Source organism: Arachis hypogaea, chromosome 17 (genome assembly GCF_003086295.3).
Source record: "Arachis hypogaea cultivar Tifrunner chromosome 17, arahy.Tifrunner.gnm2.J5K5, whole genome shotgun sequence".
Taxonomy (NCBI): Eukaryota; Viridiplantae; Streptophyta; class Magnoliopsida; order Fabales; family Fabaceae; genus Arachis; species Arachis hypogaea.
This window is the reverse complement of record NC_092052.1, coordinates 1,180,084-1,203,374: the sequence shown is the minus strand read 5'-3', so window position 1 is coordinate 1,203,374 and position 23,291 is coordinate 1,180,084. Positions and strand designations below refer to the sequence as shown.

The 23,291-nt window shown below is 30.7% G+C and overlaps 4 protein-coding genes across 6 annotated transcripts; all 4 read left to right on the top strand.

The window, feature by feature from the left end:
* On the top strand, window positions 1–11,340 carry LOC112765148 (probable amino acid permease 7). Of its 2 annotated transcripts, none has more exons than XM_025811025.3 (7): window positions 1–143; window positions 615–851; window positions 1,225–1,318; window positions 9,498–9,712; window positions 9,785–9,918; window positions 10,011–10,238; window positions 10,741–11,340. In XM_025811025.3, exons 1-7 carry the CDS (start codon window positions 44–46, stop codon window positions 11,143–11,145), a joined length of 1,413 nt encoding a protein of 470 aa, XP_025666810.1. In that variant the 5' UTR covers window positions 1–43; the 3' UTR covers window positions 11,146–11,340. The 2 variants fall into 2 exon arrangements, with proteins under 2 accessions (XP_025666810.1, XP_025666811.1); XM_025811026.3 differs by lacking the exons at window positions 1–143; window positions 615–851; window positions 1,225–1,318 and adding exons at window positions 8,133–8,827; window positions 8,968–9,201; window positions 9,320–9,413.
* Window positions 11,337–13,628, top strand: LOC112766479 (uncharacterized). Its single transcript, XM_025812377.2, has 4 exons — window positions 11,337–12,043; window positions 12,124–12,311; window positions 12,827–12,984; window positions 13,294–13,628. The coding sequence occupies exons 2-4, from the start codon at window positions 12,140–12,142 to the stop codon at window positions 13,399–13,401; spliced, it is 438 nt and encodes a 145-aa protein (XP_025668162.1). The 5' UTR covers window positions 11,337–12,043; window positions 12,124–12,139; the 3' UTR covers window positions 13,402–13,628.
* A 1,972-nt stretch (window positions 13,629–15,600) lies between these two features.
* On the top strand, window positions 15,601–18,546 carry LOC112767207 (probable amino acid permease 7). The gene is made up of 7 exons (XM_025813094.3): window positions 15,601–15,829; window positions 15,980–16,216; window positions 16,843–16,936; window positions 17,017–17,231; window positions 17,320–17,453; window positions 17,527–17,754; window positions 18,092–18,546. The coding sequence occupies exons 1-7, from the start codon at window positions 15,751–15,753 to the stop codon at window positions 18,491–18,493; spliced, it is 1,389 nt and encodes a 462-aa protein (XP_025668879.1). The 5' UTR covers window positions 15,601–15,750; the 3' UTR covers window positions 18,494–18,546.
* Window positions 18,547–18,822: 276 nt separating this feature from the next.
* LOC112765683 (disease resistance protein RPM1) lies at window positions 18,823–23,291 on the top strand. 2 transcript variants are annotated; one of them, XM_025811558.3, is made up of 4 exons: window positions 18,823–19,343; window positions 19,926–20,236; window positions 20,688–23,016; window positions 23,178–23,291. In XM_025811558.3, the coding sequence occupies exons 1-3, from the start codon at window positions 19,063–19,065 to the stop codon at window positions 23,009–23,011; spliced, it is 2,916 nt and encodes a 971-aa protein (XP_025667343.1). In that variant the 5' UTR covers window positions 18,823–19,062; the 3' UTR covers window positions 23,012–23,016; window positions 23,178–23,291. The 2 variants fall into 2 exon arrangements, with proteins under 2 accessions (XP_025667343.1, XP_029150528.1); XM_029294695.2 differs by having other exon boundaries at window positions 20,688–23,291.

Sequence of the window (23,291 nt, the reverse complement as noted above, 5' to 3'; positions counted from 1 at the left end):
GTTGAGAAGAGAAAAATCAAACTTTGAAAGAAGAATTTAAAGAATGGTTGATGAATTCATGGAGCAATTTCCCTTGATTCATCAAAGCTGTTCTTCTTCATCTTCAGGCAATAATGTGACAAGAGAATCTCCTAAGAGAATTGGTAAGTAACTTCAATTTTGTTCCAACACTTAATTTTATATATAGATTTTCTAATGGATTCATTAATAATCTTCAAGCAATCATAATGTATCAAAAGCAAATTGTATTGGAATTGCATTCTGGGATGGAAATAAACAAGTAGTGCAAAATTAGTTAGACTAGTAGATATGAATGGTAGTTAATTGATTCTCAATTTCAAAATCTTAAATTCTAACCAAAATTCAATCTGAGTCTTTATATATAACCAACATTCATATTAAGAATTTAATTTCTATCCATTGAAAATATTAAAGTAGCAAGTAACAAAAATTAGGTTTAATTATTACGTCGATCTCTGTAATTTTATTAAATTTTTAATTAAGTCTTTATATTTTTTTTTTCTTTTTAATTAAGTCCCTACGTCATATCAGATTTTATAACTAAATTTCTGTCGTAACAAAAACTTGAAATTAACGGAATATTTTTTTGGAAGGTAACGTGTGGAGCGCGATAGCGCACATAATAACAGGAGTGATAGGGGCAGGGGTGCTGTCTCTAGCATGGTCGGTGGCGCAACTAGGTTGGATTGGAGGTCCGATTTGCATTGTGTTATTTGCAGTCACAACCATGGTTTCTTCAAACCTTCTTAGTGACTGCTATAGACACCCTCATCCTGAGTATGGTGCAACCAGGAGTTCCTCCTTCATAGATGCAGTCAAATTATTTTTAGGTATTAAATATTTATTTATTGAGTAAATTATACTTTTTGTCCCTAAAGTTTGAAAAAAGTTTTAAAAATACTCCTAAATTTTATTTTGTTTCAATTTTATTCTAAAATTTTTCGATTTGCATCAAATATACCTCTGACGGCTAATTATTCAAAAAATTTAAGACCAATTCAACAACAATTTCATAAGAACAACCCTCAACACAAGCAAATCAAGCATAATTTTCATGCATTATTGTTAGATTGGTCTTAAATTTTTTAAAAATTTAGTCATCGAGAATATATTTAATGTAAACCGAAAATTTCTGCCAAACTTCAAGAACAAAAAAATTGGAGTGAATGAATACATAAGGGATGTTATGAAAAATGATGATAGGAGAGAAGAATAAACATGTGTGTGGAGTCATGGCTTATGCAACCATGTTTGGCATTACAACTGCCTTTGTTATTACATCTGCCACCAGCGTCAAGTAAGCTCCATTTTTTTTTTATTATTGATTTATTTTTTTCTTGCACTTTTGATTTATTATTATTTTTTTTTTGTCTGAATTTTTGCTGAATTTTGGATGTTTGCAAATTGCAATGACTTTGAGCTTTTTATATACATAGAAGAATAAGTACAATAAATAAGCCTAATTGGGCTCAGTATTTAGGTTCAGTGAATGTGGAATTTGAAGAGATACATAGGCTTCTTAAGAGGTTTAATTAATACATAAGGCCCAAAATAATATTTCTTAGAAGCTTCATTATGGGCTCTTTTCATTTCCAATGATTCTATCTCATTTAGGATTTGTCTAATAGTCAATTCATTTGTCTATTTAAATAATTATTAAAAATTTAAATTTTATTTTGTACATACAATAATTTATTGATTAATAACAAATTTTTAAATAAAATTTTAATCCACAACAAATTAGATTTTGACCTATAAAATTAAAAGATACCATAAAAAAACATCAAAACAAAGAAATACCACAAAAAAAATATATAAATTATTCTAAAAATAAACAAAAAAAAGTGTTATTAAAATACAAATTATGCTTCCGAACCTTAAATGAACTTTGCATATATAAAATAAAAAAAAATTTACTTAAAGTAAATGTCACCCAAAGTTTCTTTTGCAGTCACGATCTATGATTAATTATTTTTGAATTAATAATTTAGGTTAGTTGAGTAATCAGTTTATTTATTCACTTAAATAAGTATTAAAATAAAGTTTAAAATATTTTTCATACATGCAACAAATATTAATCAATAATAAATTTTTAAATGAATAAAACAACATATCGAATAAAAGAATAAAGTAAAAAGCAAAAAACAAGTCATCTTTTTATTTATGTTCTCCAATAATGATATTTTTTTTATGTGAATATTTTTTCATTTGACAAGAAAACATCACAAGTATATGTTAGGAAAAAATTTTAAATAACTCTAACAATTATTTCAAAAGACAACGAGATTCTAAAAAAAATACTCTTTTCGATCTTTGATCTTTGTTTTTCTGGGACTAATTAACCCATGTGTCAATATTTTTAATCATTGACAAATCATTGACACATTGACTAATCATTGACATTGACATATAGACTAATCAGTCTCATAAAAATAAAGATCAGAAATCGAAAAAAATAATTTTTTTTGTTTGAGAGTCTCATAATATCTTTGAGATAATTGTCAAAGACAGGGTTGAATATTCACCCTATATGTTATTATAAATTCTAGAGAAAATTCCACTTTCCTCCTATGCGAGATGCTAAAATGACACTTTCCTCTCCTTTATTTTATAAATGTACATTATTCTTCCTTCTAACTTTTAAAAACCTCCTCTTTAATCCATTTTAAATTTTTTGTGTTAACTAATGTTAACTTTATCCATTTAAAAAAAAATTATTTTTTGAAAAAATATCCATTAACAAAAATTTTATTTTTTATCATTAAATTTTACTTACTAAAATACCCTTTAATAAATTATTCTTTTATTGATTAAATTGTATTTTTACTAAAATATTTTTTAAAAAATTAATAATTAAATTATTTTTTTCTAAGATATCTACCCTTCAATAATTTTTTAATTATTAAATTATGATTTTACTAAAATTTTTGTTACGATTATTTTTATATTTACTATTAATTTTTTATATCAATATATATTATTTTAACATTAAATAAAAAAATCTTACCACTGTTAATATGTATAACAATTAATATATATTGATATTGAATAATAATCTTACTAAAATTTTTTATTTAATGTTAAAATAATATATATAGATATAAAAAAATTAATAGTAAAATATAAAAAAATTGTTAACGAAAATTTTGGTAAAATTATAATTTAATAATTAAAAAATTATTGAAAGGTATTTTAGAAAAAAAATAATATAATTATTAATTTTTTAAAAATATAATTTAATCAATAAAAAAATAATTTATTAAAGGATATTTTGGTAAGCAAAATTTAATGATAAAAAATAAAAGTTTTGCTAATAAGTATTTTTCTAAAAAAATAATTTTTTTCTTAAAAAATAGATAAAGTTAACATTAGTTAACACAAAAAGTTTAAAATGGATTAAAGAAAAAATTTTTTAAAAATTAGAAGGGAGGAGAATGTACATTTATAAAATAGAAGGGAGGGAAGTGTCATTTTAACATTTCGCAGGGGAGGGGAGTAGAATTTTCTCTAAATTCTATAGTAATGTTAATAAATTATTTTTTAATATAAATCTTATTTTAATTTTTCTATCAATTTGTAATAATTATTTTATATTTTTCTTCGTAGGTTAATTCTGGCAAAAATTGTATAACTTCTTTACAGTTGTGTAATTTTAATAATAATTTTTTAATATGCATGATAAAATCCTAATTAATTTTTTTCTTAAACAAATATCATGTTTTAATTATTATTTCCTCTGGTGCATTATTTTAGTCTATATCATTGACATATTTAATTAAAAATGAGTTTCCATTTGACACTCAATTCTACTACTATAAGATAATGATGATGAGATTGTGTTGATTATTTAAAACAAATAAGATAACCATATTCTAAAATTAGATAAATTAATTAGATAAACTATAAAATTCTGAATATTGATTGTTGATGCACATGTGATTATGTGAATGTGTGATTTTGTCCTCTTTGATGAAAACACATATATACACAATAATAGAGACTTAGGTCCATCAATTATTTCGTAGATGTCAAAGATCATGCAAGTAGAGTACCCCCACTGAACTTCTACTCGTCAATAAATTCAACTACTACTTTACTTCAATTTATATCTTTGCAAAATGTCATATAGAATGTTATTTATTTATTTATTTATATGTAAGGGTGGACGTGGACCGATCGAATTGGATATAACAAAAATTTTGATTCGATTCATATTAAAATAATTAGATCGGATTTAATATCCACATATTTTAAGTTTGAATCTAATCTGATTCGATCCGCACATTTGCAGATCGAATAATCGGATATCGGATATATTTGTAAAACATAAAAATATTTTAAAAAATTTATTTTTATTAAAAATATCAATAAAATCTTTTTTTTCACTCTTTTAAACATGTTTATTCTTAAAATATTATTAAATATATTTTTTTAAATAATAAAAATAAAATAGAATAATTATTAGTTGAAATAAAACATAAAAAAGAGTATTTACTTATTATTTATTTATTTATTTTTTGCGGATTCGCGAATATGTAAATACCTATCTGAAATCCACAATTTAATTGTATTAGTGTGCAGATTTGATCCGATCTGATATCCTTATAGATCGGATCCATATCTACAATTTTCATATCGAATTCAGATAAACACCGTAGATATGCGAATTGAATTTGATCCATGATAACCCTATTTATATGTAAAAGAAGTGAACATGAAAGTTTTAAGTTCTTTTTGGCTTAGGTATTAGTAGTAGTAAAAATAATTTTGATGAACATGAAAACAAAAAAGTGTTATTTATACATAATGTATATAATTGATTCTAAAACAATTAATTAATCAGCTTTTAATGGTTCAAATAATAATATAAGTAACATGAAAATACAACATATATATGATAGTGGTGGGGTAGAGTTTTTTCATTTTCTCTTGATTACTGTTATTTTCGGTAGAATGCATCATTGTAGCAAATACGTATGGGCAACATTATTGGGTATTGCATGTGCTTCAACAACTTGTCAAATATAATCAATTCATATCATGTATTTTAATTTAGGGGTGTACATGGATCGGACTATATTCGCGGTAAATATCCGCATTCGATTCGAAAATTGCTGATACGATCCGATCCGCAAATTGATCGGATTGGATCAGATTCGATTTGCATCTTTTGCGGATCGGATCGTGGATATCTGCTCTACATCCGCATATTCGATCCGCGGATCCGCAGATCCGCACTATAATAATTAAAAAAAATAAATATATATATGTTTGGTATTATATTTATTTGTTTGTATGTTTTAGTTAGTAATTATTATTCATATATTGTATTATTTTATTTTTGTTATTTAGAGAGAGTTTGATTAAAAATATTTTAGGAATAAATAAGCTTAAAAGTATGAAAGAAATATTTTTATCGAATTCTTTTACATAGAAATATGATTAAAAAGAGAAGGTTTAATTATGTGGATATATCCGATATCTGATCTGATCCGATCCGCACATTTGCGGATCGGATCGAATCGGATCCGACACTAAAAAGTGCGGATATCATATCCAATCCGATCCGATAGAAATTGTGCGGATCGGATCGAATTTTCGGCCATATCCGATCCGATCCGCGGACACCCCTAATTTTATACATACAAATATTTGAAAAAATAATTGAATTTTTGCAATGTTTTGTTATATTCAGTGACCACTTATTAGATAATGATGATTGGCATGCCGGTAGAGATGACCCTCCATGACTTAGTGGTTGACTTAATTAGGGCTATCAAAGGAAAGTGTGAACACAAAAATGTGAAAGAAAAAAACTTTGATGCTTATTTTTGTATTGGAATTATTTATATCAAGTGTCTTTCAATTACTAAAAAGTCGGTAGGAAATTTGATACACCTACATTTTTTTATTAAATAAGGGTAAAAATTTATTTGTAATTTTTTCGTATAAAATTAATATTTAAAAATTATTAAATAATTTAATAAATTTAATTAAATTATTATTTAACTATTTTCAACTATTAATTTTACGTAAAAATAACTGTATGTAAAAGTTATATACATAAAATCTTTCTGGTATCAATTGGATACAATTTTTTTATTAACAAAAATACAAAAATTTGCACGTAATTACGTAAAATTGATAATTTAAAATAACATATAAATTTTCAACTAATAAAAAATATTATTGTAAGTATGCTAAAATGAGAAAGAAGCGCTTGTGATTATTAAGAATATAGTAGGCGTTTGTTTCTTAAAATTTTTTATTTAAATTTTATTAAATTTTTATAGTTCAAAAATTTATAATCGAATTTTTAGAAGTTATCTCTAAAAGACACAATATTCATATAAAAAATTCATCTCTAGAATATTGTACTATTTATCTTGTATAAAATAAGTAAATCACAAAACAAAAGTTCAAAAAATAATTGGTATTTTTGTTAAACAAAAATGAGTTTTTAAATGCAATGATATTGATTAACACAAATTAAAGTAGTAGCTTTACGCCATTGATTCCGCTTTCAAATTCAGAAAGCTAAGGTCCAAGACCAATGGAAAAGGTTTAAGTATTAAGGAATGGTTGAAATTAAACCTTAACCTCCCACTTACGGCAAAAAGACAACAATAATATTCACATCAAACTTTATAGTCTACCACTGTACAAGGCTGCCCTCAATTCAAATGAGAGATAAAAAATAAATTAACAATATATATTTATTATTTATATATATTATTTTATATATTTTTTATAACAAATTTATATTTTAATATATATTTTATATGAATAGTATATATGATTAACTAAAAATTAACTTTATATGTAAATATATGGATATAATGGGGTGGTCGCGGATCGAATCGGATTGGATATAACCAAAATTTCAATTCGATCCACATTAAAATTATCAGATTAGATCCAATATCTGCAAAACATATAAATATTTAAAAAAGTTTATTTTTATTAAAAAATAATAAAATACTATTTTATTATTTTTTTAAATATGTTATTCTTAAAATATTATTAAATATTTTTTTAAATAATAAAAATAAAATAATATAACATATATAAATATAATCATTATTAATTGAAATAAAATATAAAAAAAATATTTATTTATTTATTTTTATGAATTTATATATATACGAATACTTACATAAAATTTATAATCTAATTTTTATTAGTGTAGATTAAAAATCGAATCTAATAATTTTATAAATCGAATTAATATTCATAATTTGTGAATTAAATTCGGATAAATACTACGAATACGTAGAACACATGTTACCCACATGGTTGTCGAAGGCATATTCAATTTCAAAAAATTCCAAGTTGGTGTGCAGAAAATAATAATTGAATTCTCTTTTGATTCAATAATTGAGTACTTGAGTCTTCTCTATCTGTATTATGTAGGCCTTTGTTTTCTAAACATACCGTGCATTTGTTTCGGTTTTTATTGAAAAACTAAATTTTATAAAATAATCCAATTTTTTAAATAGTCTTTATTAAAAAAATAAGTTTTCACTCCCAATTACATTTTAAAATATATTTAAAATGTCAAAGATAAAATTAAAATAAATTAAAAGTATTTTTAAATTAAAAAAATTAAAAAACAAAAAGTATATTTTTTCCGATTGTTCTATTCAATAACAATAACAAATTAAGTATTAAGGTAGTATTTGGTGAAGAGATAGAGATGGAAAGATTGAGACTGAGAGACAAAAACTAAGAAACAAGGATTAAAATAAATCTTGGTATTCTATTTGGTATAAAGTATGAGACAGAAATTTGAAACGAGAATAAAATTCTAATTTAATTTGCACAAAGAATAAAATTGGAATTAATTAATTGAAATAATAATATTTTAAGTATAAAATGTTATTAAAGTTTCAGTCTTTATCTCTAAAAATTTAAGTCTTCTGTGTTCCTACTTTTTTAAAGTACTGATATACTGAAATTTTGGGAGACAGAGACAGAAATTTTAATATCAGTCTCTGAACTAACAAACATGATATTAAGTCTCAATTTTCTCATCTCTGTTTCAGTACCTCAAAACAAACGCTAGCAGTATATTTTTTTGGATAAAAATCATCACAACTTGCATCATTCATATCATATCATTCCAGCATTACCTAACCATTTTTTCAACTAAGTCACCCACCCCTATATATAAGTCTCATTTAATTCATTACTTAAAATCACACTACACTTATAATTAATTATTATTTTTAACACGGGGTTTGTTCTTTTTTTCTGTGTGTGTCAGAGTAGCTTGTAACCTTGTATGTTACAGGATTTTTAATTTTCACAGTGATTTAGATCACATTAGTCCAATATGTACCTAGCACATGACAGAGGTCAAGGACAACAATACAGAGGCACACATGCATATGTTTTAGATTCATTCTCATGCAACAACACGTTCATTCAAGTGTGTTGATCTTAGCTATCAATTCTAAAATTTAGTGTTGCAACAAAATATACATTAGAATTCAAAACAAACCAATAATTATAAAATAGAAAGAAAAAAGAAGAAAAAGGTGGTACATGCCACCTAATTTTTCTTTGATTCGACGTTGTTTGATTCGTGTAGTCAATTGGATTCAGTGGGATAAGACTCTGTTGTTGTTGTCGTTGTCGTCGTAGCTATCATAGGCTTACCCGTGAGGCTTCAAATTGCAGTGACTTTAGTGGTCTATCTTTGAGTTGAATTCTTGGATTGCAAAAATGGGAGTGCAAGATTCTCTCCAAATAACAAGAAGTGGTACTGGCACTTATGATGATGATGGCCATCCCAAAAGAACTGGTAAAACAAAAGATCCTCCATAGGAAGGACCATTATGTTGTAAACCATTCCAATTTTCTAACTTAGGTTCTTGAGTTTGAAAAAATCCTGAATTTTTTTTTTTTATTTGTCCTTGTTTGCATCAAATTCTACTATACCAGGAACTCTAAGAAGTGCAGTGGCTCATATCATCACTGCTGTGATTGGTGCTGGTGTTCTATCTCTAGCATGGAGCACTTCTCAATTAGGATGGATTGCAGGCCCAGTTTCATTGCTTCTATTTGCAATTGTCACCTATATCTCTTCATTCCTCCTTTCAGATTGTTACAGAACTCCAGATCCTGTTTCTGGCAAAAGAAACTACTCTTACATGGATGCTGTTAGAGTCTATCTTGGTATATTAGTCTTTTAACACATCAATCACTCTAATTAGCCTCAACTAAACTATGCCATCATCATAATCATAACCATAATCATAATTATACCTTCTAACTCAGTTTAGTGTTAGTTTAGGTAGTAAAAGGACATACTTGGCTGGATTCCTTCAATATTTGACCTTGTATGGGACTTGTATAGCTTATGTTATTACCACAGCAAGCTGTATAAGGTACTTAACTTTAGTGTTAGATTAATTATTAGTATCTATTCTTGTTATTATTGCTGATATTGTTTTTGTTACAAATTAATGCAGGGCTATTCTGAAATCAAATTGTTACCACAAAGAAGCGCATAAAGCTCCATGTAAATATGGGGATACATTGTATATGATGCTATTTGGAGTTGTTCAGATTGTGATGTCATTCATACCTGATCTTCACAACATGGCATGGGTTTCAGTTGTTGCTGCCTTAATGTCCTTCACATATGCTACTATAGGACTTGGACTTGGCATCACAACAGTCATAGGTAAAAAGCTATATATATATATGTTATGATATTTGTTTAGAATTATAAGACTTAATATGGTTTGTGTTGTAGAAAATGGAAGAATTATGGGAAGTATAACAGGAGTAGCAGCTTCAAGTACTGCTGACAAATTGTGGTTAATCTTCCAAGCACTTTCTGATATTGCTTTTGCCTATCCATACTCAATCATACTCCTTGAGATACAGGTAATCTTAATTTCATGAAGATTATATTCCACAAAGTTTTATGTTGGTTGATCTAATACTTGTATTTGTATTTGGGTTTGGGTTGAGAAAAGGACACTCTAGAGGCTCCTCCATCAGAGAACAAGACCATGAAGAAGGCCTCCATGATTGCCATATTCATCACAACATTCTTCTACCTCTGCTGTGGATGCTTTGGATATGCAGCTTTTGGAGATCAAACACCAGGAAATCTCTTAACTGGCTTTGGTTTCTATGAGCCTTATTGGCTTATTGACTTTGCCAATGCTTGCATTGTTCTTCATTTGATTGGAGGATATCAGGTAGTACCAAATATTATACACTTAGGTAGCGTTTGTTTTTAGATACTGGAATTGAGATTCGGAAACTGGAATTCAATATTGTGTTTGGTGGTTAGAGATTGTAATTAAAATTTCAATCCGGAGACATAAAATTTTAGTCCCTTCAGTAACTCCGAAAAGTGGGGACGGGACTGAATTTTTTGACAAAGACTGAAACTTTAATAACATTTCTTCTAAAAAATATCATCATTTAACTTTTTAAATTCCAAATCTATCCCCTCAATCTCAATATTTATCTTAAACTAAATATAATACTGAGATATAACTCAGTCGGTATATTTTGTACCAAATACAATACTAAGACTTAATTTAGTCTCGATCTCTAAGTCTCTGTTTCCAGTCTCAGTTTTCCTACCAAACGCAGCCTAATATATACTTCTATTTTAGCTAATTGTTTTTAAATATGGCTATATACTTATAAATATGTGATGTTTATAAATTTGTGGTGTTTATTATTGATCAGATTTATTGTCAACCAATATACAATGCTGTTGATAGATGGTGCCAAAGAAAATACCCAAACAGTGAGTTTGTGAATAAATTCTACAGAATGAAGCTACCAAAGTTACCAGCATTTCAAGTGAATCTATTCAGAATATGTTTCAGAACAACCTATGTTGTTTCCACAACTGGACTTGGAATATTATTCCCTTACTTCAACCAAGTTCTTGGAGTGTTAGGGGCCATAAGCTTTTGGCCATTGGCAATATATTTCCCAGTTGAGATGTACTTTGTGCAGAAGAAAATTGAAGCTTGGTCAAGAAAATGGATTGTTCTTAGAATATTTAGTTTTGTTTGCTTTCTTGTCACAGTGTTAGGTCTTATTGGATCACTTGAAGGAATAATTAGTGCAAAACTTAGCTCATGAAATTCATTAAAAGCTTTTGTTTAGCGCGATTATGTGTCTAGTTTGTTTGCTTATATATTATTGCATTATTATATTCAACTTTCATGTAAATTCAACATACATGGAATTATATTGTTTGCTATTAATACAAGAAAATGTAATGCTACAGAATTACTGTAAAAGAAATAAAGTACATGTGAGAAATTTGTATACAAATTTTGGATACGTATAATATTATATATTATATTATATAAAGTATTTGGGAGACGTTTAACTACCAAATAAAATGATTGTACTTTTGGATATTTTACTCTTTTGAGTATTTTCTCTCATTTTGGACATTGATAGTGAACTTAAATTTGTTTAAAAATTTAACAATTCTTTTACACACATCTTTTTTTATAATAGACACTATTTTGACATAAATATTTTTAATAATTAATAACCTCTTTTGGTTTTTGATTAAAAATAATATAAATATTCAATTAATTAATAACTTTGTTTTTATATAAATATAGTTATATAAAAGTTCAATTAATTAATTAATTAATATTCTATTTGGTATAGTAAACGGGCCTAGGCCCAATAAAAGGATTGCACATGCGAGGGAGAGATATATTAATTCATAACATGTTTGTTTTGTTGAATGTACTGTTCTGTAGCCTATATCTTTAATGGGCTTCTAACAAGTTTTTGGACAGACAATTCTAACTTTAACTATTAAGATCTACAAAAAGCCCTATTAAGAGTTTCAGAAGCCCAAAACGAAGGCCCAAAAAAAAGCCTTGTAAGGGGTTGTTGTTGCGAGAGCTGAGTTGCAGCTTCACTCACAAAAGCCACCACCCGCAGGCTGCAGCCACCTCACTCCGGCGACCTAAAACAAAATTTCAAACCATAAATATTTCAATTTTTAAAAAAGGTATATCTCTTCTCTTCTCTTCAATTGTGAGCATGAAATGAAATGAACTAATTAATCAACCAAATTGATCATTGTTGCAGTGGCCACGTGGCAGTGATGTATTTGTCGAGAACGTTTGGGCGAACACTGTTCGCCGCAGCTGCTAGATCCAGAACCTATGCTTCCTCCGCCGGAGCCGCCACTGCTTCCGGCGACAAACCCCGCAACCCTCTTGAGGAGTTCTTCGAGGTTGACAGGGACATGGAAAGTGATAAACCTATTGTATATGGTATCCACTTTGCGCTTCTTTCTCTTCCTTCATTTCCATTGTTACAAATAACTTAGGGTTTTTGTTTGATTTCCAATTTGGTTCTAGCTATAGAATTTGATTTCCAGCTTAGGTAACTTTCACTTGTTTTTGTGGTTAGTTAGCTCACTAAATTGTATCCAAATCAAAGCATATATCTACTAATTATTGTGCTAATTGACCTAAACCTAAACTTATATATAGTATACTCCTGAATTGCTATAATTGTTTAAAGTTGTTTTTTTTTCCGGAAAATCACAGCTGTTTGGGATGTAATTGCATTGCAGACTGCGATTTAAGATCAAATGACCAATGATAATAACAAAATTGGGAAATGTTAACTGAAAGTACATGATTTCACTTTGTGTTTGGATGTTCATTTTTGTTGCTTGTGTGTTATGAATGTGGTTTTCTTATTTGCAGCTATAAAATCTGTACCAATTGTGCTCTAGTGATGGGTTTGTGGGTTAGTTACTTGGTTTATCTGATGTTGTTAGGTCGGGGTTGGAAGGCCTCCGAATTGCGTTTGAAGTCTTGGGATGATCTTCATAAGTTATGGTATGTGTTGTTGAAGGAGAAAAACATGCTCATGACTCAACGCCAGATGCTCAATTCCCAGAACCTTCGATTTCCTAACCCGGAACGCATCCCCAAGGTATATATATATACTTCATAGAACAATGGTTATGGTGATACTTTTGTGGTTTGAGTTTAATTTTCATGCACTGTGTAATTATTTTTGCTAATGTGGCGTTATGTGATTGGATGCACGTGTAAAATGGTTTTATCCTGACATTGCATCAAAATTAAATGGTTTTCTCGTAGAAAATGTTTGCATAGGACAAAATGCAGATTAGAGAGAAACTTAATGTTTACTGTTAAACTCTGTTATTGGAGTGGGAAAGAAACACTAGGTGATTAGTTTTAAGTGCTTTTTTGTTGAGAAGTTTGTTTGTGAAATCAGGTACGGAAGTCAATGTGCCGCATCAAGCAAGTACTTACAGAGAGAGCAATAGACGAACCGGATCCCAGGAGGTCTGCTGAGATGAAGAGAATGATAAATGCTCTCTGATGATTCACAATAGAACATTATTGAGAAGGACTTTTGTCTTTGATGGATTCTTGGTTTGCAAGCTTTGTTTTTGCAACAAGTGGTTTACATTGAGATGTACCAGAAAACTATAAGATAAGCACGTATGCAGTATCTATATTCTCTGTTACATCGATATTGTTAGTTATCTAGGTTTTGAATTGGGAATGTCTCCTATATTTTCACATATTATAGGAACTATTAAACAATCCAAGCCATTTAATACTTGCATATTCTTAGAGCACATTAATGCGTGTGCTATAGCCTATAGGCACTAATTTACAAACTCGTTTACCTTAGGAAAAGTGTATCGAGTTTTCGGTTACATAAGTTTCGATTAACAAGATGTGCTGAGGTCAATTTTGGATAAATAATTTAAATAATTTTTTTTGGAAAAAGGGTTTAAAGTATAATGATTTTTGCTAATAGTAACTTATAAATAAGTTATTTTGTATTTGAATTTTTAGTTATAGAAGTACTTATTTTAAAGTTGTAGCGTTTGGATAAATGACTCAAAAAATATAATTTTTTTTACACAAAAAAATGCGACGATAACAAATACTTTTCAATATTGAATGTTGATTTTACATAACTTAATTATTAAGATTACAATAGTTGAGGCAATTGATTTTTTATTTGCTCTCTTATTAGTTTTATTTTGTAGGCAATTAGTTCTTCCCATGTAATATCATTAGAAATTGGTTCTTCTACTTCATCTTCACCCATAACGGTGTATTTGTATGTGGTGAATAGTAATAAAATTTTAATTCACAATAATCTGCAATGCCAAAAAAATTATTGTGTAATTAGTGTTTGTTGGTTTTATTGTGTATGATATGGTAGGTAAAAATAAAAAATAAATGTAAAATGTGTGTTAATATATATTTTGTTACTGTTTTTTATTTTTTTTACTCCTATTAGAACTCCCTCCTCTTTTATTGGGGTCAAGAACTTGTTATAACTAACTATAAAAATAATAGCAAGTTATATAAAAATAAAATTACATGTAAAAAAAATAAAATTAAAACTAACTAACTAAGATTTTATACTACACTCAATGTTAAGTACAAATTTAATAATAAAAATAGAGTGGTAAAATGATAAAAAAAAAAAATAGAAAAGAATATATGCAGTATGTAGTTCAGATAGAACATTGTTTTAAAATGGTAGTAGAAGGTCAATACTTTCATCAGATGAACCATTATGTGAAAATGATGGTAGAAGGCTGAAGGCCTGTACTTCTAGCAGATGGAACCTTGCGTAAAAATAGTAGTGGAAGATCAGTATTTTTAGCAGAAATAAAAAATATTTGTTTACAAAACCAAGAATGAAAGTATATTTTTTTTTGTTTTGATGTCATTTTTTTACAAAAATAATAAAATAATTTATTAAAAAGGAGAAATCATATATTTCCACCTCTTCAAAAAATTGTGAATTAACTTTTTGAAAAGTTAAAAAAAATTGTGAATTAACTTTTTAAAAAGTTAAAAACTTTTTTTTTAAGTGATATCAAACACACATATTATAACTTTTCATAATAAAAAAAAACGTCCACTACTTCCCAAACAAACTCTGAGTACACTTTGAATAGTTTAAGATGCCATCGATAAGAAGATCTCAACGTAGATTTGTTACCGATCCGAGATAAGTTCCATATAATGCTGGATTGATTAGTCAACTCAGATTACGTGATTCTGTTTCGTACTTGTGCCAAACCAATATTGTGGTTCATAGACTTACACGTTCAGTTTTATAATTACAGAAAAAACTTGTATGGGTTCTGCACTTGATAAGTATCCTCAATATTAAAAAGATAAAATGCTAGTCTTAAAACGTTAGGAATAAACTATATCCAGCCAGCGTTGAAAAACAAATTAAATTAAATGAATCAAAAAATAAAAAATGTTAAAGGATTATCAAAATTAATTATTTTTTGTTATAACTTTTAATCATTAACTCAATTTTTTAGTCTAATAATTCAACAACATATCTTTAGTACACACTTTTAAATATTGATAGTTAACTCATGATCAAAAATAATAAAATTTTAATAATTCTCTAACATTTTTCTAAATAAATAGCACGTTTTCCATCTATATGTTGATCATGTCATTCTCACGTTACCTACTTTAATAATACCAACAAGAAACCTCATAAAAAAAGAAGTAATAATTCATGCTATGTTTGCTAAGGCTCTAACAACAAAAGTAGAAAACCTTAAATGCGATTCGTTATTATGCTTTTGTGAGGAAGAGGCGGATATAAAGAGTCAACAACTTCTCATCTCTATTGAGGATTGATCTCAACAAACCTTAAAAGCAAGAAACACACATGGGGTTAGCAGCAGAACCAGCTTCAAGTAATGATGACAAGACACCATTGTTGCTCTCTCACCCTCTCAAAAGAACAGGTTTGTTTTTGTCATGTCTCAAAATCTACACGTAACGGCCGCAATAATAATTGCTGCAGAGCCAATTGCATTGCCAAGACAGTTGGCACTGCAGCAACAATATTGCGGCCGAAATGTAGAAGAATGAATGAACGAATGAATGATGAATAGGGACGGTGTGGACGGCGGTGGCGCACATAGTGACAGGAGTGATAGGATCAGGAGTGCTGTCTCTGGCATGGAGCATTGGACAGCTTGGATGGATTGCAGGGCCATTCTCCATTCTCATCATTGCCTCATTCACTCTCATTTCTTCTTTCCTTCTTTCCAACACTTACCGTTCTCCACATCCTCAATTTGGACCTCACCGTAGTGCCTCTTACCTTGATGCTGTTCATTCTCATCTAGGTACATTTTCAAAGTTACTCTTTTTAAGTCTTTGCTTCGAGTTGAAACCTATTTTGGCCTATGGAATTTTTGACCGGCTTCAATTTCGACCCCTAAATTTATAGTTACCCAATTAACACCTCTAAATATTGGATTGTTTCCCACACTTGTCCCCGTAGCTATCTCTGATAACGGAGATCTGATGTGGCACGTTAAGTTGACAGAGTGTGTATCTACGTAACACCCAACTTGTTAGAATGGATGTGTGATGAGTGAATGATGTGTCAAAAGTCGAATGAACTCAATTTGCAACCCTCTTTTCCCAATATGTTCGAAACTTTACTGGAGAAATTCAGTTCATTCAACTTTTGCCACGTAATTCACTCATCACAAATCCATTCTGGCAAGTTAGGTGCCACGTGGATACACACTTTGTTAACTTAACGTGTCACATCAGATCTCCGTTAACGGAGATAGCTACAGGGGCAAACCTGAGACACAATCTAATATTTGAGGGTGTTAATTGGATAACTATAAATTTACGGGTCGAAATTGAATCCGTTCGAAAATTTCATAGGCCAAAATGGATTTCAACTCATTGTTTCATTTCCAAATATTAGTCAAGATTCTTGTTGGCTGAATTACAGGACTAAAGAATGGACGGTTATGTGGCCTTCTTGTGAATATAAGCTTATATGGTTTTGGAATTGCTTATGTTATTACATCAGCTATCAGCATAAGGTGCATCATCTTAGACTTATAGACTAGTACTCTCTTGTTTTATGCATTATTGCTGATATTAGTTTAGTTTGTGACTACAGAACAATCTTGGTTTCAATTTGTTACCATACCAATGAAGAAGAAGTAGCATGTGAGTTTGTAGATGCATATTATATGCTGATTTTTGGGGCTATACAAGTTGTACTCTCACAGATACCAAACTTCCATAACATTGAATGGCTTTCGGTTGTTGCTGCAATCATGTCATTTGCTTATTCTTTCATAGGAATGGCCCTTTCCATTCTGCAAATCAAAGGTATGCTCTTTAGACAGTTGCTTGATTCTTGCGGTTGCGAGCTACAATTCAAAAGCATTTAACTTTCTTACTCTACAATTTGATGCAGAAAAAGGTTATGTTGAAGGTAGCATTGAAGGAATCAGAAGCAGGAGTAGAACTGAAAAGTTATGGCTTGTTGCTCAAGCACTTGGTGACATATCATATTCCTATCCATTCTCAACAATTCTCTTGGAAATTCAGGTATATCTGTTCTATGATCATACCAGAACTTAACTACTATAGATTCTAATATAAGTTGCTTTGATTGTTGAAGGATACTCTAAAGTCACCTCCACCGGAAAACCAAACTATGAAGAAGGCCTCTGTGATATCGGTGGCGATCACAACGTTCTTCTACCTTGGCTGTGGAGGAGCTGGATATGCAGCTTTTGGTAATGATACACCAGGAAACCTCTTAACAGGTTTTGGATCCTCCAAGTATTATTGGCTTGTTAACTTTGCCAATGTTTGTATTGTGGTTCACCTTGTTGGTGCATATCAGGTACACAAATACAACATAGTCTTAGTATATAATATCAAACGTTAAATTTTAGAATAATGCTACACATCTAAGTCTTTTTATTAATCATAGTCCAACCAAAATAAACCATAAGACTTAGAATAATACTAGTCATAACTGCTTTCATTATGTTAGACTAACTTGGTTAGACTTGATTAACAAAAGACTTGGATGGATAACATTATTCTAAATTTTTTATTTAGTTCTCTAATTTCACTGTTGGAGTAAACTATCATCAAATAATTGTGTTGTTTATCATGTCTGCTGTGATATTCTCTCTGTTTTAAAATAAGTATCTCTTTCACTTTTTTTGGTCCAGGTGTATAGTCAGCCACTTTTTGCCATTGTTGAGAATTGGTTCCGCTTTCAATACCCGGATAATGAATTTGTGAATCACTCATATTTCTTGAAACTGCCATTTTTACCGGATTTTGAACTGAATTTTCTGAGGCTGTCTTTCCGAACCGCTTACGTGGCATCAACCACGGTGATTGCATTGATGTTCCCTTACTTCAACCAGATTTTGGGAGTACTAGGAAGCTTAATCTTTTGGCCATTAACCATATATTTTCCAGTGGAAATGTACTTAGGTCTGTCTAATACTGAAGCATGGAGTGCTAAGTGGATCATGCTTCGGAGTTTAAGCATTTTAGGCTTTGTTTTTGGTTTGTTTACTCTCATTGGTTCCATTCAGGGAATAGTAACTCAAAAATTAAGCTGAAAACAAGTCAAAGAAGCACTTAGAAACTACTCACTATTCACTTTCATGTATCATTTGCATATGTTTAACACAAGTTTTATTATATGTTCATTAAGAAGGTGAAAAAAAAAAAAAAAGGACAATATTCCTTTAACGAAAATGTTAAATATCTTTTTACCAAAGATAAAGAGACTCAAATCCGCGACCTCTTAGACGAGTATAGAAAGACTATGTCATTTGAGTTATAATTCATTGCCAACAAAAATGTTAAATTAGCCGTTGGTATATTTTTTTATTCATATTCAATTACACATTTTTTTACCAAATAATTAGAATAATTGAATTTATCATAATAGAATAATTAAATTTTTTTATGATAACATAATAAAAAAATTGAGATATCAAATACAGATTCCTATACATTTATTTATTTGTAAACATATGATTCATTGGTTAATTGAGAAGAAATGTTACTTAAGAAAAAGTATAAAGGCAAAGCTAAAGTAAAGCAGGGAATAAGTTAAAGGCAAAAGGGAAGAGGCGAGTTGAAGTTTAATTTGCATTATCTGTGAACGATCTCTTCCATTTTGATGGCAACAGTTGCGGTGGACAGCTTGATTATGAAGCTGGCGCGGTTACTGAATGAGGAAGTGACGCTGCTGAGAGATGTGCGGACGAAAGTTGAAGGAGTGAGAGACGAGCTGTGTTTGATCCAAGCTTACTTGAAGGATGCTGATGCCAAGGCAGATACTGCTGACACCTCCTCCCACGCCGTCAAGGTTTGGGTCAACAAACTCAGACATGCTTCCTTTCTTATCGAAGATGCCGTTGACTTTTACATCATCAAACTAGCACCTCACCCATCTCAAAGGCAAGCATTTGATTTGCATAAATGTTAGAATTGGAAATAAACAAAGTAGCGAGAGAGAAGGTAGAAACTGACGTGTATTTGTCTTTAGGTAAAAATTATTGAATTTGGATCCTCTAAATTTTGAATTTCACTTTCAGAGAGTAAAGTGTGATCTCTCACTATTTATTTTATAGATGGGACCAAGAGTAAATATGAGAGAGAAACTATTCAAGAGTAGAAGATCACATTTTACCCTCTAAAGTAAAAATTCAAAATTTAGAAGATCCAAATTCAAAATTATTAGACATATTTGACTAGAAAAAGTCTAGGGACTAGCAACTTTTTCAAATTCTGGTCAGCATGTAACCAACAAGAAAAAGTGAGCCATTGTATGAAATTTCACACCAATCTCACACCATTAAAACCATCATTGATGGCTATTTGATGGCTACAAATACCAAAAATTGCTGCTCCTAGCACTCTTCAATTGACTAAGTTGTTATTTAACGACTCACAGAACTGCGAGTCTTTACCATTATATAAGGTATGAGTTTGTAGTTTGTTAGTTGCAAATTAACTAACTTTGGTTTCTTGTGATGAAAGGCGTGGAATGCTGTGCAAGTTTTGTTTGGTGATAACAAGTGTGGTACCCAGGCACCGGATCAGATCTGAGATTGTGAACGTGACAGCGTCCATACGGAAGCTCTACGAAGATAAGCAGGCTCTTGGGCTCACTCCGTCATCAGAACAAAATGTGGCTGAACGAATACGCTATGACCTTCGAATGGGTTCCCATTTTATTAGGGATGATGAACTTGTGGGAGTTGATTATGCCAAGAATTTGCTCACTGATTGGCTCATACATGGAGAAGCCAGGCGCACCATCATCTCCGTCGTAGGCGAAGGGGGACTCGGTAATATTCTTGTTGCTCAGTTATTACTTTAGGAAAAGTCTATGTGACCAGCAACTTTGTTTTCTGGCCAGCATGTAACCAGCAAAGAAAAGTAAGCCATTGGATGAAATCTCATACCAATCTCACACCATTAAAACCATTATTGATGGCTACAAATCACAAAAGTTGCTGATCCCCTAGCATTCCTCATTGCTTTAAAGACTTTACAACTAGTTTTATACTTAGAGAGTTAGAGGAGTTGTTATTATAGATGAATCCCAAAATATTATTGAAATGTTACGGACTAATTGAAAGATTTTAAAGTCCATACTAGTGATTTGTTAAAATTTATTGTGGCTTTATACTCTTTTCCCCTTGTGAAACGTAATTAATGTAAGAACAGTTTATATTTAAATATAACCATTTTCTAACTTAATTTCTTTCTTTGGTTCTTATTAATATCTCCGTAAAGGGAAAACAGCAATTGTTAGGAATCTCTACAACAAACATAAGGAGGATTTTGATTGTTATGCTTGGATCACTGTGTCTCATTCCTTCAAAGAGGAACATTTGCAGACTATAATACAAACTTTGTATGAGAATGATGGTAAAAAGTATCCTGTGGAGGGAATCAGGGAAAAAGAGGTGGACAAGTGTAATTTGACACAAAAACTAAGAGACTACTTGCAAGGAAAGAGCTACATGATCGTGTTTGATGATGTGTGGGAAATACACTTTTGGGAATGCATGGAATTTGCTTTACCTGCTGATACCAACATCAGAAGCAGGATCATCATCACAACAAGGGACAGAGGAATAGCTGAATTTTGTCAACGTTCTGCTCCAGTTCATATCCATGAACTAAAACCATTGCCTGCTGATGATGCTTTGAAGCTTTTTCTTTTGAAGACATTTCAATTTGACCATCATGGTTGTCCTCAAGATCTGAATGATTTGTCTCAAAGATTTGTTAAGAGGTGCAAGGGAGTGCCACTTGCCATTGTAGTTATTTCGGGCCTCCTTTCAACTAAGAAGAAAACTGTATCTGAATGGCAAAAGGTATATGATAGCCTCCGCTCAAAATTCTCCACCGATCCTCATCTTAGAAGCTTCTATCTGGTCTTGCTAGAAAGTTATCATGATCTTCCTTACCATCTGAGGTTATGCCTTTTGTACTTTGGCCTTTTCCCCCAAGATTACTCCGTTAAGTGTTCAACGCTTATTCGCCTATGGGTAGCAGAGGGCTTTGTGAATGAAAATGAGATGTTTGGAGATCAAACACTTGAGGAAGCAGCAGAAGACTACTTAGCTGAGCTCATTCGTAGAAGCTTGGTTAAAGTCTCCAATGTGTTTGTCAATGGCAAGGTTAAAAGTTGCAGGGTCCATGATTTGATGCATGATTTTATTATCAGAAAGTGTGAGGAGTTAAACTTTTGCCAAGTGGTGAGCAAACAACGGTTCAGATTTCATGAATGGACGAGGCGTATATCAATCCAGAATATTGACAAAAGTGCTTTTATTGGAAATGATCAAAGTTTTGTTCGGGTGCGATCCTGTATTAGTTGTGGCATTGAAGAACTTTCAGAATCTGTGGTAAAATCTTTGTTCTCCGGTTTCAATCTCTTGGTGACATTAGGCCTTGAAGATGTTCCACTTGATCATCTTCCTGAAGTTGTAGGAAACTTATTGAATTTGAAGTATTTGAGCTTAAGGAAGACGAAAATCAAGATAATTCCCAAGTCCATTGGCAAGCTTCAAAAGCTACAAACTCTAAACCTTAGAGATACACAAGTACTAGAGCTACCTATGGAAATCAATAAGCTTGTTAAGCTGCGACATCTTTTATCTTATTCCTTCGGTTCCAAAGAACATCGGCAACATTTATTAGGCTTCAGGTTGAATGGAGGGATTGGGGGTTTAACAGATTTGCAGACTCTTGCGATGGTGGATACAAGCACAGCTAATGGGGATGGAATTATTCGAGAAATGGAGAATATGATCAATATGAAGAAGTTGGGCATTGTTGAGTTAAGTGAAGTCAATGGAAGTAGTGTTTGCAATGCCATAAAGAACATGCCCAATCTTTGCTCTCTATCCATCAAGGCAGCCGAAAACTGTGGATTTCTTGTGCTGCAAGCAATAGTTGATCCTCCTGCTAACCTGCAACGTCTTTACCTGAATGGGCCTCTGCAGAGATTGCCAGAATGGATTCCGAAGCTTAAGCATCTTATTAAGTTATGCTTGATAGGGTCAAGGCTAGCTGAAGATCCATTGCCTAAACTTGAAGGCCTGCCAGAATTGCTGGAACTCCATCTTGATCACTATTGTGAGAGTGAAGAGGTACATTTTAAATGCGGCTGGTTTGAGAAATTAAAGGAGTTAACCTTGCAGAGGATGAATACCGTGAGGACTTTAAAGATAGATAAAGGGGCACTGCCTAAGCTTGAAGTTTTGCGGCTGGGGTCATGCCCTCAAATAATACAAGGGGCGGATGCTATTCAAAATTTGGAAGCTCTTAAGAATCTTTACCTCATTGACATGCCAATACAATTTTCATATGATATTGCTCTTAATAATTCTTACGACATTGACATGCCAAGACAATTTGCAAATGATATTTCTACCCCATTAAAGGAAAACACAACACTGTATATTTCTCCACCTTTGCTCCCTCCCCCGCAACTTACTCTGCCGTGCCTTACTCCGCCGCGCCTTCCTCCCAGGAGGGGACAAGTAAAAGTTAAGGTTTTACAAGATTTGGCATCCACAGCTATCAGATTTCTTTCGGCTGCCTAAAGCATGTACAAACTCTGTTCCAAAATGTTTTTCATCTTGTATATTTGGTATTCATAAGCGTTATTAAACTATTAGTTTTAAGTTAATTATAGCCACTCTCAGGTAATTCAGAACCATTTAACTCAATGCATATATTTAACTTTCTTGTACATACAAATTGATGTAGAAAAAAAGGATATTTTGAAGGAATCAGTAGCTGGAGTGGAACTGAAAAGTTATGGCTTGTTTCTCAAGCAATTGGTGACATATCATATTCCTATCCATTCTCTTTTTATGGAAA

What these genes read in the sequence shown, in the direction of transcription:
- LOC112765148 (XM_025811025.3), top strand. Translation starts at nt 44, where the DNA reads ATGGTTGATGAATTCATGGAGCAATTTCCCTTGATTCATCAAAGCTGT. An exon ending in AGAATCTCCTAAGAGAATTG is followed by an intron (nt 144 to 614) that starts GTAAGTAACTTC and finishes TTTTTTTGGAAG; the next exon opens with GTAACGTGTGGAGCGCGATA. An exon ending in ACATCTGCCACCAGCGTCAA is followed by an intron (nt 1,319 to 9,497) that starts GTAAGCTCCATT and finishes AAATTAATGCAG; the next exon opens with GGCTATTCTGAAATCAAATT.
- LOC112765683 (XM_025811558.3), top strand. Translation starts at nt 19,063, where the DNA reads ATGGCAACAGTTGCGGTGGACAGCTTGATTATGAAGCTGGCGCGGTTA. An exon ending in GCACCTCACCCATCTCAAAG is followed by an intron (nt 19,344 to 19,925) that starts GCAAGCATTTGA and finishes TTGTGATGAAAG; the next exon opens with GCGTGGAATGCTGTGCAAGT. An exon ending in CGTAGGCGAAGGGGGACTCG is followed by an intron (nt 20,237 to 20,687) that starts GTAATATTCTTG and finishes ATCTCCGTAAAG; the next exon opens with GGAAAACAGCAATTGTTAGG.
- LOC112767207 (XM_025813094.3), top strand. Translation starts at nt 15,751, where the DNA reads ATGGGGTTAGCAGCAGAACCAGCTTCAAGTAATGATGACAAGACACCA. An exon ending in TGCTGTTCATTCTCATCTAG is followed by an intron (nt 16,217 to 16,842) that starts GTACATTTTCAA and finishes GCTGAATTACAG; the next exon opens with GACTAAAGAATGGACGGTTA. An exon ending in ACATCAGCTATCAGCATAAG is followed by an intron (nt 16,937 to 17,016) that starts GTGCATCATCTT and finishes TTGTGACTACAG; the next exon opens with AACAATCTTGGTTTCAATTT.
- LOC112766479 (XM_025812377.2), top strand. Translation starts at nt 12,140, where the DNA reads ATGTATTTGTCGAGAACGTTTGGGCGAACACTGTTCGCCGCAGCTGCT. An exon ending in TGATAAACCTATTGTATATG is followed by an intron (nt 12,312 to 12,826) that starts GTATCCACTTTG and finishes TGATGTTGTTAG; the next exon opens with GTCGGGGTTGGAAGGCCTCC. An exon ending in ACCCGGAACGCATCCCCAAG is followed by an intron (nt 12,985 to 13,293) that starts GTATATATATAT and finishes TTGTGAAATCAG; the next exon opens with GTACGGAAGTCAATGTGCCG.